General features: G+C 34.4%; 1 protein-coding gene across 1 annotated transcript in view; it reads right to left on the reverse strand.

The window, feature by feature from the left end:
* The window catches only part of MMP16 (matrix metallopeptidase 16), a 278,540-nt gene that overhangs the window by 123,102 nt on the left and 137,915 nt on the right, over positions 1-17,523 (reverse strand). The window contains exons 2-3 of the mRNA XM_035011485.1: positions 17,153-17,301; positions 7,576-7,698 (exon numbers count right to left, since the gene is read on the reverse strand). Coding sequence (XP_034867376.1) covers positions 7,576-7,698; positions 17,153-17,301 — 272 coding nt within the window. The remainder of the gene's footprint in view (positions 1-7,575; positions 7,699-17,152; positions 17,302-17,523) is intronic.

Raw genomic sequence — 17,523 nt, forward strand, 5'->3', positions numbered from 1 at the left:
GAGTAATAAATCTTTTCCAAAGTTAGAGCATTTTATCTCTAATATGAAAGTAAGAAAAAAAACTAAATATTTTGGCATTTATATTGTGTATTAAAGGTTAAAAGAAGCTTATACTCTGCCTTATTATTCTCAGTAAAAACATATAAATCTCACAATGATAAGTGAGAAGTTTACTACACTACTTCTAAGATAATTTTTAAAAGGGTAAGAATTTGACATTCAGAGAAATAGTAAATTTTGAGGGAATGAGACCTTTATTAACAAAACTCTACTGAAATATGTATGTGTTCTCTTTGTTGATGACACTGGAGGAATTATTTTGCTTCATTAGTTCTGTAAAACAGATGAATGTAAATTGTAAAAATATCAAACATTTGTTCATTTGAACAGATGTTACAGTAAATGTGAAACAAGGCCATTGCAATAGGTTTTGTCCTTTCAGATGAAGTAAACTCTAATAAGTTACTCGAGTGACATAGTAAATATTACCCAGTGCCTAGTATTACCGTGTAAAGTCAGGATCCTCTAGTTTTAACATCACTGGATCCATAGTAATTTATTTAATAACAACTCTATATATTAATAATGATTATTTGCTCTTTAAATTTTGACAGAGTGATAAATCTTTTTCAAAGTTAGTGTAATGTTTTATCTCTAATTTTAAAGGAAGTAAACAAACAAACAAACCTAATACTTTAGCATCTAGTTAAGATCCAGAAGTTGTATATATACTTGTGTCAAAATTATTTTGGTATGGTCAACAGACAAAAATTAGTTGTCCAGAAAGCATACTTACATTTTGTGAAAAATGATTGGCAACAAAATGGAATTTACTGTAACTGGGAAAGTAGACAATTGCTAAGAGTATAATAGAGTAAAAATAATAAAATATATAGTTATTTTCAGATCCATATCCAGAATGTATTATAATATCCTATCAAGAGAGAACTAAATAGACTAATATATTTTCATTCATATTATATTTGTATGGTTGATGTGGCTTCACTTTTTTTTTTTTTTTTTTGTACAAGAAATGGTCAGAGAATAGAGATTGAATATGGAGTCTCCTTCTCTAGAAAAGCTTATATTAAATATTTCACGATTTCACAAGATGCTAGTTTTCCAGGTAAGGCAGACTAAAGTACATATTATTTTGGGTTTTATTTAAATAGTCTGTTTTACTACCTGCCGTGTATCCTCTGGACACACAACCTGAATTCTATGTGAAGTCAACAGGATCATCAAATTCAGTGACCTAACTGGTTTTAGAGAATAAGAAAAGCTTCTGGGGAGGAACTGATTATTCCTCAGCAACTTCTAGGTTTCTTTTCTCTGCATATATTATGTTTTTTAAGATTTTTATTTATTTATTTGTCAGAGAGAGAGAGAGCACAAGCAGGGGGAGTGGCAGGCAGAGGGAGAAGCAGGCTCCCAGTCGAGCATCAGTCAAGCCTGATGCGAAACTCAATCCTAGGATCCTGGGACATGACCTGAGCTGAAGGCAGACGTTTAACCAATTGAGCCACCCAAGCATCCCAACTCTGCATATATTATGAAAGTAAAATAATAACTTCTGGTGTGTATCCTCAGGAGTCACACAAACATTCATTTAAAATCAAGGTTAGTTAAAGGAGAATTTACTAGGAAAATCAATACCAATTAATGTAACATAATACAACATACTATTATCACATTAATTAATATATTATGAATACTTGTTAATATAATCCAGTTTAAAAAACAGATGCATCAGGCAGTTTAAGTACATATTCCATGGGACACTTACTACATAAAATATTATTTTGGAATTTCGATTTTATAAAGAAAAAGAATTTAGGCTAAGCTTATTTTACACAATATTTAATAAATGGGAAATAAAGATATATTTGCTAAACAATGAGCTTACTCATTACATTCCTATTATTATTTTGCATAAAGCTTAACCAAAGCCTACAAAGAATTCATTAATTTATCCAACAGCTATTTAATTAGGGCATAATACACAGCAGTACTCTGCTAGGTTCTAGGGAACATAAAATGGATATGGTCTCTGATGTAATGAAGTTCCTGTAAGGTCCGAAGTAGCAATACGGTATGCTATTCTGTAATTATTCACTTAAACACACCTGTCTCCCACATTCGACTATATTTTCTATGAGAGTGGGGGCCTTGCTTAACTCATCTATCTATTGCCAGTGCTGTCACATAATGCTGTTCAATAACCATTTATTGAATGTACAACATCTAATTACCCACGAAGCAAAATTTGCTAAAAGAAAAATTGATCATAAAGATTCAATTAAGAGATGAATGGCCACCTGTATTTATACTATAATTATTACCAGCATGTAAATTATGTATCAGCCAAAGTTATATATACCCCTAACTACTTAAATGATTCTTCTGGTACAACCTCAGAAGTTCCCATTCCTAGGCATCAAGCACCGAGGTCATTAAAGTGGAAAGCATGGGAGCCTAGACATTCCCTCGAAACGGAGTCATTATGCAAGGTTCCCTCCAATTCCACATTTTAAAGATAGGAAGAGATTTTAAAATTATATAGTCTAACTTTCCAACCATTCCACAAATGGTCTCTAATTTCCTTGACAAGTGAATAAATTGCTTGGTTTATATGCTTCCAACAATGAAGACTTGTAGGGTGAATGATTTAATTTTCCAAAATCTCAAAATATTAGGTTCTTCTGAAAGCCGTTAAGTATTTGAGAATAACTGAAAATTTCGCCCTTAAATATTTTTTCCATCATATTGAGAATCCTTGGCTCTAATATTGAGCCCTTTCTCATGCAGACTGTTTGTAAGATCTCTTAGCATTTTGATTTCTTTTTTAGAGGTGCACTTTAATTTGCCAAGAAGTTGTTGGAAATGTGGTAGACCAAAGAGAAAAGGAAACATCAGGTAAAGCTTGGCCAACAAAGCAAAGAGAAAAAATTGCCATCATCACTGCTTTGGACACTCTGCTTTCTATCAATCTAAGCTGTTCATTTTAGTTCTTATTTAGCCACTGTACCGTTGGCTCATAATGAGTTTGCCATCAAATAAAACCTAGATTCAACCACCCCCACTCCGACTCATGGCTTCATTCTGTAACGGCACATTTCTGCTATCCTTTTAACGAGTAATTTTTTTTTTAGCTGAAATGTAGTATTTTGTTTTTGTTTTTCTAAATATAGTAATAAAAGTAGCAGCAAAGGCTTATATAGTACTTATTTTACACATGGCAAGTTTTTAACACTTTACATACACTAACTTTAAAATTTAATATCCTTAGTTCTCACCCTCAATTTTCTATAATTCTGTTAGAATATTCTCAACAATTTCCATTAATTGTCTCATAAATTAAAACAAGTTAAGATGATAGTTGGCATTTACTAAGCACTATGTTTCAAGCACTGTGCTGAGCTATTTTGTTTGTTTCTGGGGGGGTTCCCCCCACCATGACCTGACTTAACTACCTCCTAGGCTTTATGAGGTAGATAGTGTTACAATACTCACTTTTCACACAGGGAAAATGAGACTTAGAAGATTAAGTAACTTGATCCTGGTCTTACAGGTGGCAAGTATCGGAGCCAGGATTCAAATCCAGATCTTTCTTACTCCAAAATAGGACTCTTAACCACATGATGTGTTTATCAGTAACCTGGAAGCTTACAGGGATAGACACCTCATTATTTGAGTATTCAAAACTCGCTGAGACAATTGTCAGTATAGGGACAGAGCTTCAATGGAATTATGATTAGTTCTGAACATAATGGCTCTTAACAGTTTCTTTCTTACTTTCTTTCTTTCTTAAATGAATGGTGTAGTCAGTACCTAAGTACGCAGAGACACTAAACAGGGTACACCGTTAAGTCTGGAAATCAGGCCAGAAAAAAGACACTATCTGAAATGAAAACAATAAATATCAACATGCAGAGCTGTGTGTTTTGTACTTCTAAAGTTGATTATACAAATTAATCTAATTAATACTTACTAATTTTTTATATGTTACGGGGTAAGAATCTAATTTCATTGTTTTCTATATGGATAACTAATTACTACAGAAGAACTTAGTAAGTAAAAGAGCCCGTCCTTTTCCCCAATGATCTATAAGGTTTTCTCTGGCATAAATAAATTGAAGCCCCAACCCCCAATGAAACTATATTTGGAAATAGGGCCTTTAAGGAAAGTTAATAAGGTTAAATGAAGTCATAAGGGTGGGGTCCTAATTTGGTATGACTTCTTATAAGAAGAGAAAAGAAAAAAACCCAGCAGAAATCTCTCTCTCCACACATGCATAGAGGAAAGGTAAGAGGTGGACACAATGAGAAGGCGGCCATCTACAAGCCAGAAGGAGAAATCTCACCAAAACCAACCTTGACAGCATGTTAATCTTGGACTTGTAGCCTCTGGAACTGGGAAAATTAAATTTCTGTTGTTTAAGTTACCCAGGCTGTGATATTTTGTGATGGCAGCCTGAGCAGACTAATACAGATTTAATGGACCAACTCCTTTGAAAAACACAATCTGTAAAAACCTACACAAAGAGAAATAGATAATCTGAACAGGACTATATCTATTAAATAGATTTAATTAAAAATTAATAACTGTCAAAGAAAAAAGAACCAGGCCCAAATAGTTGCATTGGGTTTACTAAACATTTCAGTTACAAATCATACCAATTCTCTACAATCTCTTCCAGAAAACTGAAGTAAAGGGAACACTTTCTAACCCATCCCATGAGGCTAGCATTACTCTCCTACCTAACCCAGATAAAGACTTTAAAAGAAAGAAAAACCACATATCAATATCACTCATGAACATACACGTAAAAATCCTCAACCAAAAATTAGCAAGTCAAATCCAACAATGTATAAAAAAAATGATTCACCATGACAAAGTAGGATTTACCCTAGGCATGAGAGGCTGGTTCAACCAAAAATCAATTAATGTAATCCAACACATTAAAAGGCTAAAGAAGAAAAATCATATGATCATATGATCATATGAATAGGTACAGAAAAAGCATTTCATTAAATCCAACACTTATTTATAATAAAAACTTTCAGCAAACTAGGAATAGGGTGAACCTCCTCAACTTGATAAACATCTAGAAAGAAGCCTACAGCCTATATCATACTTAATAGTGAGGAACTAGATGCTTTTCTCCTAAAGATTGGGAAAAAGTCAATGATGTTTGCCTTCAACACTCCTATTCAACATTTTACTGACAGCTCTCCCTTATGTAATAAGCCAAGAAAAGAAAATAAAAGATAAACACATTGGGAAGGAAAAAATACTCCTTTTTTTCAGGTGATATGATATGAAATGATATGAAGCTGACATAGAAGAAAAACTAAGTGACCTCAGATTTGGAAATGATTTTTTTGATATAACAACAAAAGCACAATAAAGGAAGAAAATAATTGATAGGTTGGACTTTATTAAAATTAAAGCTTCTGCTCTGTAGCAGACAAGCCACAGGAGAACTATGAACCCTACTGTCATTATGGACATTATGGACTTTAGTTAGGAATAAAATATAGCAACAGTGGCTCAGCAATTTTAACAAATGGATCACACTAATGCAAGATCTTAATAGGAGAAACTATGAGTGTGTATATGTGGTAGGGGGATGTGATATATGGGAACTACTTGTATTATCTGCTCAACTTTTCTGTATACCTAAAATTGTATTACCTAAACCTAAAACATGAAATATATTATTTTTTTAAAAAGTTGGCCATATTCTTCTATTATTTCTGAAAATTATCTAGTTTATTCTGTGTTTTCTATATAGAAAATGATATAAACTTACTAATGATAGTGTTATTTCTTTACAAGTCCTTATATCTTTTATTTCCTTACAACTATAAGTAGCTGTGCAATGTTGCTGAACAGACTTAGAGGTAGCAGGTATTTTGTTGTTGTTCTTTAAGGCATTCTTCCAACACTTCACATTCATTACATGGGCTTGGCTTAAGACTGCTTCCTCCTTGATTTTTCTTACCTGCAGAAATAACTGAAATGAGTTGCATAAAAAATCTAGGAGCATGCTATCTGGGAGGATTAGCTTAAGAATATAAAACAACACTGAAAAGTGTTCTCAAGGGGCGCCTGGGTGGCTCAGTCATTAAGCGTCTGCCTTTGGCTCAGGTCACGCTCCCAGGGTCCTGGGATGGAGCCCCACGTTGGGGCTCCCTGCTCGGTGGGGAGCCTGCTTCTCCCTCTCCCACTCCCCCTGCTTGTGTTCCTTCTCTCACTGTGTCTCTCTCTGTCAAATAAATAAATAAAATCTTTATTAAAAAAAAAGGAAAAGTGTTCTCAAAATAACTAAAATAAGTTCAAATGGCACAAACCAGATATATTGGTAGAAAATCTATATATTGAGTTTTAAATTTTATCCTTAAGCATATGTGAAGGGTTAGTTATACAAAGAATGAGAATTATAAATGTCTTTTATTCATGTATTCCTGACATCTTACCCTTCCCCTGATGTGCCCTGCCCCTTCCCTTGCCCTTTGGTCTAACACATGCTTTCTCTTTCTGTGAGTCTTGGCTGAAAGGTCATTTCTTCAGGAAGCCTTTCCCTGGTTTTCTAGAGTGGGTTTGATGGCCCTGTTTTACATTTCTCTTGCATCTTGTTCCTCCCCTTTCATAACAGTCATCACATTTATATGATTCTTCAACTTAACCACATAACTGTAAATTCCAAGAGGACAAACAGAATCTCCATGTTTTATTTATTTCTATATCCCCAGTGCCTAGAACTGTTTTTGTTCAAACTGAGACTCAATACACAGTTGTTCAATGAATTAATGAATAAATAGGAACATCTCCAATAGCAGCAAATGTCCTTCCAGGTTGGAAGACATTGGCATCCCTTTGGCATCCTTCACTGAAGTCAAAATAAGAAACAATGATCCATCTGCATTGCTGCCAATAAGACAGAAAGTAAAATGACTTGAGTTGATACTAAAAGTTAATTAATAGTAGATCCAAAGACATTTTGTTTAGATGACAATTATTTATAAACTTTATTATTTGATTACTTTTAGATTATGAATCCTTATTAAAGAATGTAATGGGGCACCTGGGTGGCTCAGTTGGCTAAGTGTTTGATCTCAGGGTCCTGGGTTCGCGTCCTACATTGGGCTCCCTGCTCAGCAGGGAGCCTGCTTCTCCCTCTGCCCCTGCCCCCTGCATGTGTTCTCTCTCTCTCTCATGCTCTCTCACACTCTCTCTCTTTCAAGTAAATAAATAAAATCTTAAAAAAAATAAAGAACGTAACGTGTTACAATACTCATCTCAGAGTCCCTCAGGATTTGGTATTCTTTCAAGAAGCTTGAAGGTACAGTTTACAAATGAGACCAAGTATTTAAGAAATATTTAAAAGGCCTCCAAATGGGCAATTTATTCTCTTCTCAATGGCAGTTCTCAGTTCCCTACGTTAACATTATATATATTGTGTAACTATATGTTACCATGTAGTCAATGTGCATAAGATGTCAAACAAAGTGTCAAAATAAATAGTGGTGAAAAATGGAGAAAACAGCAATCCATCATCAGTTCTTGTACCTGTAAGTGATGTGTTTGTGTTGCCACTTCTGTCCTGTTAATGCATATCGCTTTCGACGAACATTAAGTTTGGAGCTACGTGTTGTCTGGTCAGGTACACCACATCGAGGCTTCTTCATCCAGCTGCAAAAAGCAGTATTTTCCAGTTATTTACCAACAACCCTAATCATGAATTTCAAAAGGATATCAATTGAGAAGGTAATCTATGACAGTGATCATGAAAACGGGAAAACATACAGAAGAAAGTTGTCAATTTCCTTGCAATTTAAATCTAAGTAGAAAGCATATTTTGTCCCTGAATGATCAAGAATCAGTGGTTGCAAACTCAGCTCTTTTAGATATTTTTTCTTTCTCTAATTCATTTTGAGCTTGCTGTAGACTGAGGTCCTCTTACGCTTCTAACTAGAATCTGTTTTTAACAAGATTTGTGACCTTGGGCAAGTCACTAATTCCTAGTCTCATTCATAAAAAGAGACTTTTAAAAATAAATTTTCACTAAGGTCTCTTCCAGGTTTAACATTCAACAATTTTTAAAATCTGTTACATGATCTTAAATTTCAGGATTTGAGAGGGCATATTCTATTCTCTCTTCTAGCTTACATAGAAGTAAATTATTTAAATAACATTTGCCTTTCTCCATTTTTTTTCTTCTTTTCACTTTGATCATTACCCCAACTTACAAGTAAGAACCATTTGTTTTAAATCAGTAATTAATAACCAAATTCAATGCTTAATTTTTTTTTTCTGGATATGAGGTGTTAGCATCACACAAATAAGGTTTAACATAATTATATTAGGAAAATGACATGCTGTTTTTTGATTAATTTTTAATACTTATACGAATACAGTCATGGAACTTCTTTTCTACAGTCTCATTGGTCAAATGTCCTGTTTTCGATGTAGTCTTGCTTCTTATCTAAGAAGAAAGATTTTCATGATTTTGAGTAGTGCTTCTTTGGTGACTCATAAAATGGCTTTACCATTCATTAGCACATTTAATTTAACAATTACAAAGCTAATGCAAAATCTTCATGGTGCTATATGCTTCAGCAAGTAGAAATGAGAAAAGAATCAATTTTTGCTGTATTTCATCAGATACTTTATAATTTCTATACTCTTTAAATGGAAAATAATTGACTATAGAGAGTTGACTATAGAGATGACTATCTAAAGATGTCCATTTTGTGAAAATGAAAGAAACAGTTTACATGTTACATGGATAAATCAGCTAATTAGCTCTTATAAACAATAATAACCTCATACAACAATGAAATCATGACTTTTGTTTTTTAAGAAAGATGACACTTTTACCATAAGTATTGAAAAAATTTCTCCTTTTTTATTCTGCCTGCAGACAATGTAGACGTTGCGGTTATCAAACTTAAAAGATCCCATCCTAGTTTATAATGCATTGTGGAGTTACTTCAGAAAAATTGCTTTCCCTTTATTAAAGTCTCCCAACTCCTAGGAGGCTATATGGTCCTACGGAATTGAATTCTATAAAGTTGAGAATGGAGATCTCCTATTTTTAACTAATACTTCAAGGGCATTCCTCAATCACTTCATTTGAGAGATATTTCACTAGACTGTAAACACTCAAGGGCAGGGGATCTATATACTAAGATCTATATGTCTATATACTATATACAAGGTATATATAAATATACTATCCACCTTGTACAACCCCCGGAATATAAGAGATATTCAATGAATAAGTGGATAGGGACACTTTGTATTTTTTAAATGAAAAATCATTAATTGTTATTACATACTGTAAGATACAGATACAGATTTAACTAGCAAATATTAAGCACTGGAGAGGTTATTATGATTTAAGTGGCTTTTACATATGGGTATTTCATTAATTATATTCTCAGCAAAAATTGTAATATTCCTAAGGCAGGTTTTTATGCTTCTTTATTTCATTAAAAGCACTAAGAGAATAAATAATATATAATTATTAAAAATAATAAATTTACTAAGTGTGGGAAGTAGTTACACTTATATTTTGCTAAGAAAAATATTTAAGTTAGCATTCTGGGAAGAGAAATAATTTGGAAATGGATAGTGGGATGAAATTTGACAAAATGCAATTACCTATTATCAGGATAAAATGTATTGCTAATGAGGACATACTGTCTAAAATTATTTTAATAATCAATAAAATTAAAAGAGGAAGGTAGCAATTGAAAAGGAAATTAAATTTATTAATATAAATTTCCATTTTAAGTCATGCATATGTTGGATCTAGTAAAAATTTTTCCAGTGAAGCACTGCATCTTCCAAAGGATAGGGTTTATATGGATGAGTATTAGATTCTTATGCTGAAAGATATCTCTACTGAATTCTTTATGTATTTCTTAGGCTTTTGCCCATTAAATATGTATTTTTTCTTATGTTCCAACTTCCTCAATATGCAAAATCTCATCTTTATTTACTCAAAAAATCCTTATTCATTCATCTTGTAACATTTTTCAGCTTTTATAACATATTAAGAGATATAACAAAAAAGTGTGACTGGAAAGATAAACAAGGCAAGAAGCCCTTTTTGAGTTCACAGTCTATAGGCAAGACATGCATGATTAAAAAAAATTACTATATAATGGCTTAAATGCTGTCATACCTTTGTCAAGATACCCTGTCATTATTTCTAATTTACATGTAAAAAATTTTTGATTTTCCTACCCAGATTTGTAACAATTCCTCTGATGCTTTATTTCAGCCAAGAGTCTTAACATCCTTCTAATGCCGAAGTTAGATACCCAGGTAATATTCTCCACTGCTCTTTCCTCACATCTAATCAAGCAGGATGCAGTCTTTTTTGCCTCCAAAATTTCTCTTCTCTCTCTCACTAATGGCGTCCTTCTCATTCCTAAAGACAAATCTTTCCAGAACACAGATGTGTTCTCTATATATTCTGGGCATGAAAATGCTTATATAGAAAGAATCTGACTCAGGCTTACTTAAGGAGGATCCCCTGCCACCCCCCTCTACTTTCTAAGATCCACTCAGGTTCCTACAGAACTAAACCTCTTTCTGCCTTTGTATGCAGTGACCTCTGTCTGGCATAACTTCCTCTATTCTCACACTGAGAATCCTAAACATCCTTCATTATTCAACAGTTTACCATCCCAACATGGCACAGATTATACTATGTGTTCCGATTTGTGTCTCTGTCTTCCACTGGCCTGAGTCACGGCAGAGAGCCAGGAATAATGGGGCCTATGCCCAGAGAAGTCTTCAATAAGAAAATGAAGCAAATGAATTGAGTCTGCATGTCTCTTTTGTACATGCTGATCCCCCTTACTGTCCACGTTTCTTGAAGACTTTGTAACTCTTCCCAGGTGTGTGCCTTGAACAAATGCTTATTGCATGGACACCATGTAGACATTTTTATGTAAAGCTAAATCATAAAGCAGATGACTTAAGTGTAAGAAATAAACATAAGAACAGGAATAATCTAATATCGATCAGTAATTTAATGCAAAAAACTCTTAATAAGGGTTGGTCGAGTTGAGAACACTCTATGTTAACTTTGCCAATATTTATATACAAATATTCTGGCATAGATATATTAGCAGAAATTATTTATCAAATTATGCAAAATCCCCAAAATATGATAGAAGCACATCATGCCACTGAATATGACACATGGTATCTGAGCTAAATTGGCCTTTGGGCCTTTTATGTGACTCGAAACATTTAAATCATTCTTTAATTTCATAAGGAGTCAAGTTCTTTCTACTACAATTTTTGAAGTTCTTGGTGGATAAAAATGATTAGTGTTTAACGGGACTCATCAATGAATTAAATGTCTAATACTAAAGGTAAAGTTGGCATGTTAATATTGTTATTCAGGTAGAGTCTGACCCTGGGATTTATTTCGTTATCATACACCAAATATTAGTTGCATTCATATATGAATTTGATAAAACCCATATATACTTGTACACGAGAGTGCAAAACTCTCCACGTACAAGTAGAATTGATTGATTGTTTCACCTCAGGTAACAACTGTATCACCTGAAAGAAACATGGGTTAAAGAGATTGTGTGTGTGTGCATGTGTGCGGGCTATTTTCAAGCAGTGCTTCTTTTGTGAAAGTTCCACTGCTAAAACATACTTATTTTTCTGTGTGTCAATACACAGCAGCTCATATACATGTGCTTCATTACTGACTCATTTGCTAAGAATTTTAAGTTGACATTCCAAAGCAAACAAAGACGTGGGAACCGGCACTGGTGCTGGGAGGGAGCTACAAGAAAGTCCTTTTGTACTTTCAAGGTGTAAATCACGGCACTCCCTCCGTTTGCATAAATGCAATACTGATATTCAGTATTGATTTAATTGTTCAGAACCCATGGCATTTTCAGATTAGCTGGGCAGAGCATTAATGGTTTCCTTAAATTAACTTAACTGAGAAAGGAAAAACATCTGAGATCAGTGTTCTTGACAGGAGTGACATTGTAAACGTTAGGAGCAGGGATCCTAGAGCCAGAATGCTAGGGCTCCAGCCCCACCTCCACCACCTCTCCAGCCCTGGGACATTGGTCTGACTACTGTTTCTTTCTATTTCTCCGTTTCCTCATGTACAAAGTGGAAGTGAGAATATTATTGAATTAATGTGAGGATTAAATTAGTTAAGTCACATGAAACACTTAGCACAGTGCCTGGCAAATAGCACCTGCTATGGTTTTTAATTTATAATAATTATTATTATTTTACAAACATCAGGAAGCAGCTGGACTCGTAGTAGAAGCTGCAACAATAGCAACATACTGATATTAGCATGTTTCAGGTCACCTTGACCTATGTGTTAACATCCCTTGTTATTTAAAACAGGGATAGCCTGGTGTTTTCATAATACAGATAGCACCAGAGACACAATCCTCTGTTTTATGTGAATAAAGCAGCCACAAACTTCTAAACAAATTTGCAGTAATTAGAGCCACTATGTATGAAACAGTGTCCGTTGGTTTCAGTAACTTTTTTTTTAAAGAGTTGGGTATTCGAGTCAAACATATCAGGCCTCTCATCGCATGGCTGTAAAGGAAGCCTTCAGGTTGAGTCTACACACCTGGTGCCCCAGTAGTGGGACTGAAGGAAGACAGCATTTCAATAAAATGCGTACAATCGAAACGGTGCCCCCTGGAGTTGGAGTGGTACCACACAATGGCTCTGGGTTCATATGCCTACCTTTACCGCGAGAAAAAAAAACTCACAAAATTATATCTTGTGCCTTATGATTAGTAATGTAAGAAAATGTTCATCTGCATAATTAAGAGGTTTCTATCCTCCAGACTTTTCCATGTTCTAATGGAAGGTAAGAGTAATATCTACTATTTATAGTTGTCCCCCAAAGATCATTTTACAAAGTTTTAAAAATGCTAATTTTTATGACTTTAAAAATCCTTCGGTTTTGTTTGTACTCATAGAGCCAAGTGCAAGAGTCGTGAAGAAGATTTTCTAAAAGTGAATTAACTTAGTGCTCAAAATGTTGACGTTAGGCTGACAGCTCACTCTGGTCCAGAGTTTCTTTTTTCGATCAACTCATGAACTACTTTCATGGACACAGGTTATTCACAAAGCTGAAACTGCAGTTAGTGTACTTGAAAGCCTGATCACAGAGAATAGATGTAATAAGCCTCCATGATGCGCAATGTGAAGAAAAAGCTCAGTTAGTGTCAGCTCTCATTTAAGCTTTCACCTTTCACCTTCCAGAAGGGGAATGAGGCTGATTTAGCTATCAGCCATCCTTCCATAGTTACCAAAATAAGGATTGATCCATCCTATAACGTAATCCTATAGTGTTTCAGTCCCATTGCTATAATCAGAAATAAAAAGAAATTTAATTACTGATGAACTTATCTTTTATACCTATATTGAAAAAGAGTCTTAACTCGATAATTTAGACAAATGACTGAAAATCACGAAACCTATTGAAAATTAAGCCCCGAAGCTTATGGTTCTTGATATAGCTAAATAAATATTTCAATTCTCAAATTAGGAGAATTCAAATACCACTGTGGTTTCATAATAATTATTTGAAAAAAGCTACACATTCAGTCTTAAATTAATTTTAATTAAGATAAATTAAATAAATTAAGCAGAATTACTCAGATCATCCTACATATGTATGAATATATGTGTATATTTGCATATTCATGTGTGTACACACATACATGGAGGGAGATAAAAAAGAAAGATCACCTTAAAAATGATATCTCATCAAGCATGCTTCAATGCATGATAATATGCACACATAAAAGATGAATTAAAATTTTAAAATACCTACCATTAATATATATATTAATATTGTAAAAACACATTAGACTCATTTCATTATTGCCTTGCTATCTTTTTCCCTCCATGCTAAAATAATCCTTTTTCATGCACAACCTAAATTGCTTCACTTATTAAGGAATTTAAGTAAGCTTGCTTATAAAAATTAGCTAAGCAACCCATAATTTTGAAGAACCATTGCAACATATGATAATGAGCTCGTTTTAGGGGAGGGGGATAAGTATGCATTACTATCTCTCCAACACCAGTGCTAACTGATATGAAAGCAATATAGTAAGCCATTTAAGGTAATACCTAAATTTGTTGCTGGAAAATGGTTAATTTCTTAAACATAATATAGGGATCACCACAACTGCATCATTACTTTTAATTACCCAAGAATTACAGACTGAATGCATCAAATGTCTGTCTGACAAAGGAGGACATAATTATTTAATTTAAAAACAACTGATCTTGACAAGAGCCTACAATTAGATAAGAGTTTATAGCAGCATATGAAAATGAATCTTAAGACATTATTTTAATACTGAGGAGTAATTTTAGGTCTATAATTGTAGTCCATATTTTATGTGATAAGGTTTAGATAAAAATTCATACTTTATAATTTGACTATGTAAAATAATAGAGTACAACTTCAGCATGGATTGTTACGACACATTCATTTGGGATTACAAAAGCACAGACAATTCCTTAAGTAGCATGATTATGGGGATTATACTTCCAAAAACAGGACACTATTTGAGCTGAGTACCCTGCGTAACACCACCTCAAGACTGGGGATACATCAGTGGAAAAACCCAGACAGCAGGCCAGTGAAGCCACAGGGCTTCTAGTGTGAGTGACAACGTGGGTGCCATAGGGGACAGAAGAAGCAGGGCAATCTAGGAAGGGCCGATGAGGGTTGAACCGGGCTTTAGTGGGCTCATCTAAGAATAACAGTGTATGTAAAGGAAAAGAAGCATTTCCAGTTAGAAAAGAGGAAGAAGAAAGGAAAGGAAAAAAAAAAAAACTGAATTAGAACAAAGTTTGGTTAAAGAAAACAGATCAAAACACTGGTTGGTTTTAAATTAAAGGGTCCTATACAGCTGCTCTTCTCTCTACAATGCTATAACTCACAGAAATGCTACTTTAACTCCTACACACTGACACAATCATTTCTCCTGGGCTGGAATCTGAGCCACTGTGTGGCAGAATAGGACACAGGGTCTTTTTCTGCACCTCTGCATTTGACATTGTCCTGCCAGAGAACAACTAAAAACTGTTCAGACCCTTTCCACATAAGCGGCCTAAATAAATCCTGCGCACATTCCTCTCCCATCATCTCCTGACAAAGACCTTTTTCCAGCTATCTTGGGAAATCAAACCTATCCATCTTGAGTCCTTCCAATGGCCAGCAGGAGCTCTCAAAATGGACAGGAAACACAGATGCCACCGTCTATAGAACTCTGCTTTCTGAATTTTAATAGCTGGTAATAAGCAGATTCAAAGGAATTTGTTTCCCAAGCTCTCAATTTATTGTATTTTTAAAAACTGTGTCATACGGTCCAAGAAAGTCAATCAGAAGATAACAGCTCTGCACTAGGGAGCATAAAAGCTGTTCAGAGCACTCTGTAAAATGTTGGGATTAAAAGTATGATTTAAATGGAATTCTGTACTATATGCAGCAACAAAATGTAGGATTTGTTGGGTTTGCTTATTAACTTAATAAGCTATATTTAAAATTAATTTATAATTGTAATTAAAATGAATTTAAAACTGTATTTATTTAGGACACTATTAACAGAGAATTGCAACGAATAGAGGGCAGCAGATTCAAAATATCCAAGTCCTAGTCCCAATATTAATAACAAGTTTCTCATTCTTGCAAAATGCATTATATTCATTCTTGGTTCTATTTTCCCAAATGGTATACCAAAGTTAATATTTATGTATCTTTTAAAAATGGTAGGAGAGGTAATTATATTTATTTTTCAAAACTGCTTTGACGTTTAATCTTCAAGCCTTTTATTAGGTACTCGTCCTGTCTTCATGAAATAGGAACAGTATGACTAATACCATGCTGTAAGTATTAGAAGGCAAAATATAGTATTTAAATTATATTTAAGTTAGTTTAATATGTAAAAATTATATATACCTGAGTCAAGTAATTTCAGGTATTCAAGGTTTAAAAAGAAAAATAAATGTGTCATTTCTTGAGGTTCACAACATGGTATAGTAGAAAGTTCTTTGACTAAACACCAAAAGATCTGGATTCTGCAACTACTCTGGACTTCACTTAGCCTTTGACTTTTAGTTTCTTTATTTGACAGTGTAGAGAGCAAAATATATCCTTGTCTTCCCTACTGTGGAGGGTTGATGTATGATGATCATATTAAATGAAGTAGATTTACTTTGTGAGTATCAAGGACTCAATAAACACAGATGATTCTTCCCTGCACTGACAGAATTAATCACATCCTCCTTTGCTGTCCAAAAACAATAATGCTGTTTCATAATGTTACAGAACCTACAGTGTACCTGTGGTAAAATAATTTGTGATTATGTCTAGCTACACAGTTAACTTGAAGTTCCTCTGAAGAAGAGACTCTGTCTTCTGATCTGTTATATGCCTCTTTCACAGATGCAATGCCCAGTAATGAGTTACTGGTTGAATAAATAAATGAACAAATGATTGATGAATCAATCCATAAAATCACAAATATTATTAAAGAGTCAAAACAAGCCATTTGCTAATAAAAAATTGGAAGGAGAGACTTGCAGGAACCTCTCCTTGATTTAACTCATGTGGAAAATTACCACAAATAGGAGGCTACTAAACTGTTAGCTGACTCTCTAATACCCTTGTCCCCCCAGAAAGAGCCCTGATTTGTATTGTTTCCCATTTTCCTTAGTGTCAATATTTCTACTCTGGCCAATTTCAAGCTACTGATATCATGTCACTTAACAGGGAAGAAACGTGCCCAATATGTCCGCACCAGCAGAACAAGCCAGCTCCAACACATCACTGACGTAGCTCTTCCTAAAATAGCTTCAGCCATTTACTCCGACTCTCATTGTTCCTTCTCCCCCCCATTTTGAAAAAGTGCCGCTAAAATCAAGTGAGTAAATTTGACTCTGACAGACCTGACATCCTAGTGGAGTAGGGTTGAAAGAGGTTAAATTCCAAAGGAAAGGGACAGGAGACAAATTGCTCCACTCATGGTTGGCGGAGCTCACTTAAACTTTTTCAGCTCAAGGACCACAAAAAGAAAGATCGTGGATGCCCACTACTTACTCAATTGTGTTTCTGTCCACTTTTCCTGTCATGTTAATGCCGTAGAACTGCTGCATGGCAGCTAAGGCGGCCTGCATGGTCTCCGCGGAGCGCAGCACCGACATTCTGGGGTCAGTTGGTGGAAGGTAGCCGTACTTTTGTAACCAAACCTGCAATAAGGACAGTTCCTTTTAGACCGACCTCAAAACTGAACAATAACTTTACAGTAACTAGTGGATCTTTAAACTTCATTTCCTCTACAAGGGCATATATTATTTAAGTGTTTTATCTCTTTTTAACATACATTCTGTAGTTTAATATAATTTTGGGGATCGTTGTGGATCTTTCTAGCACACCTACAAAAACTAACTGAAAAGAAAAAGGTTAGTCAT

This window comes from Mirounga leonina, unplaced genomic scaffold (assembly GCF_011800145.1).
Source record: "Mirounga leonina isolate KUSES-001 unplaced genomic scaffold, KU_Mleo_1.0 Mir_165, whole genome shotgun sequence".
Lineage (NCBI taxonomy): Eukaryota > Metazoa > Chordata > Mammalia > Carnivora > Phocidae > Mirounga > Mirounga leonina.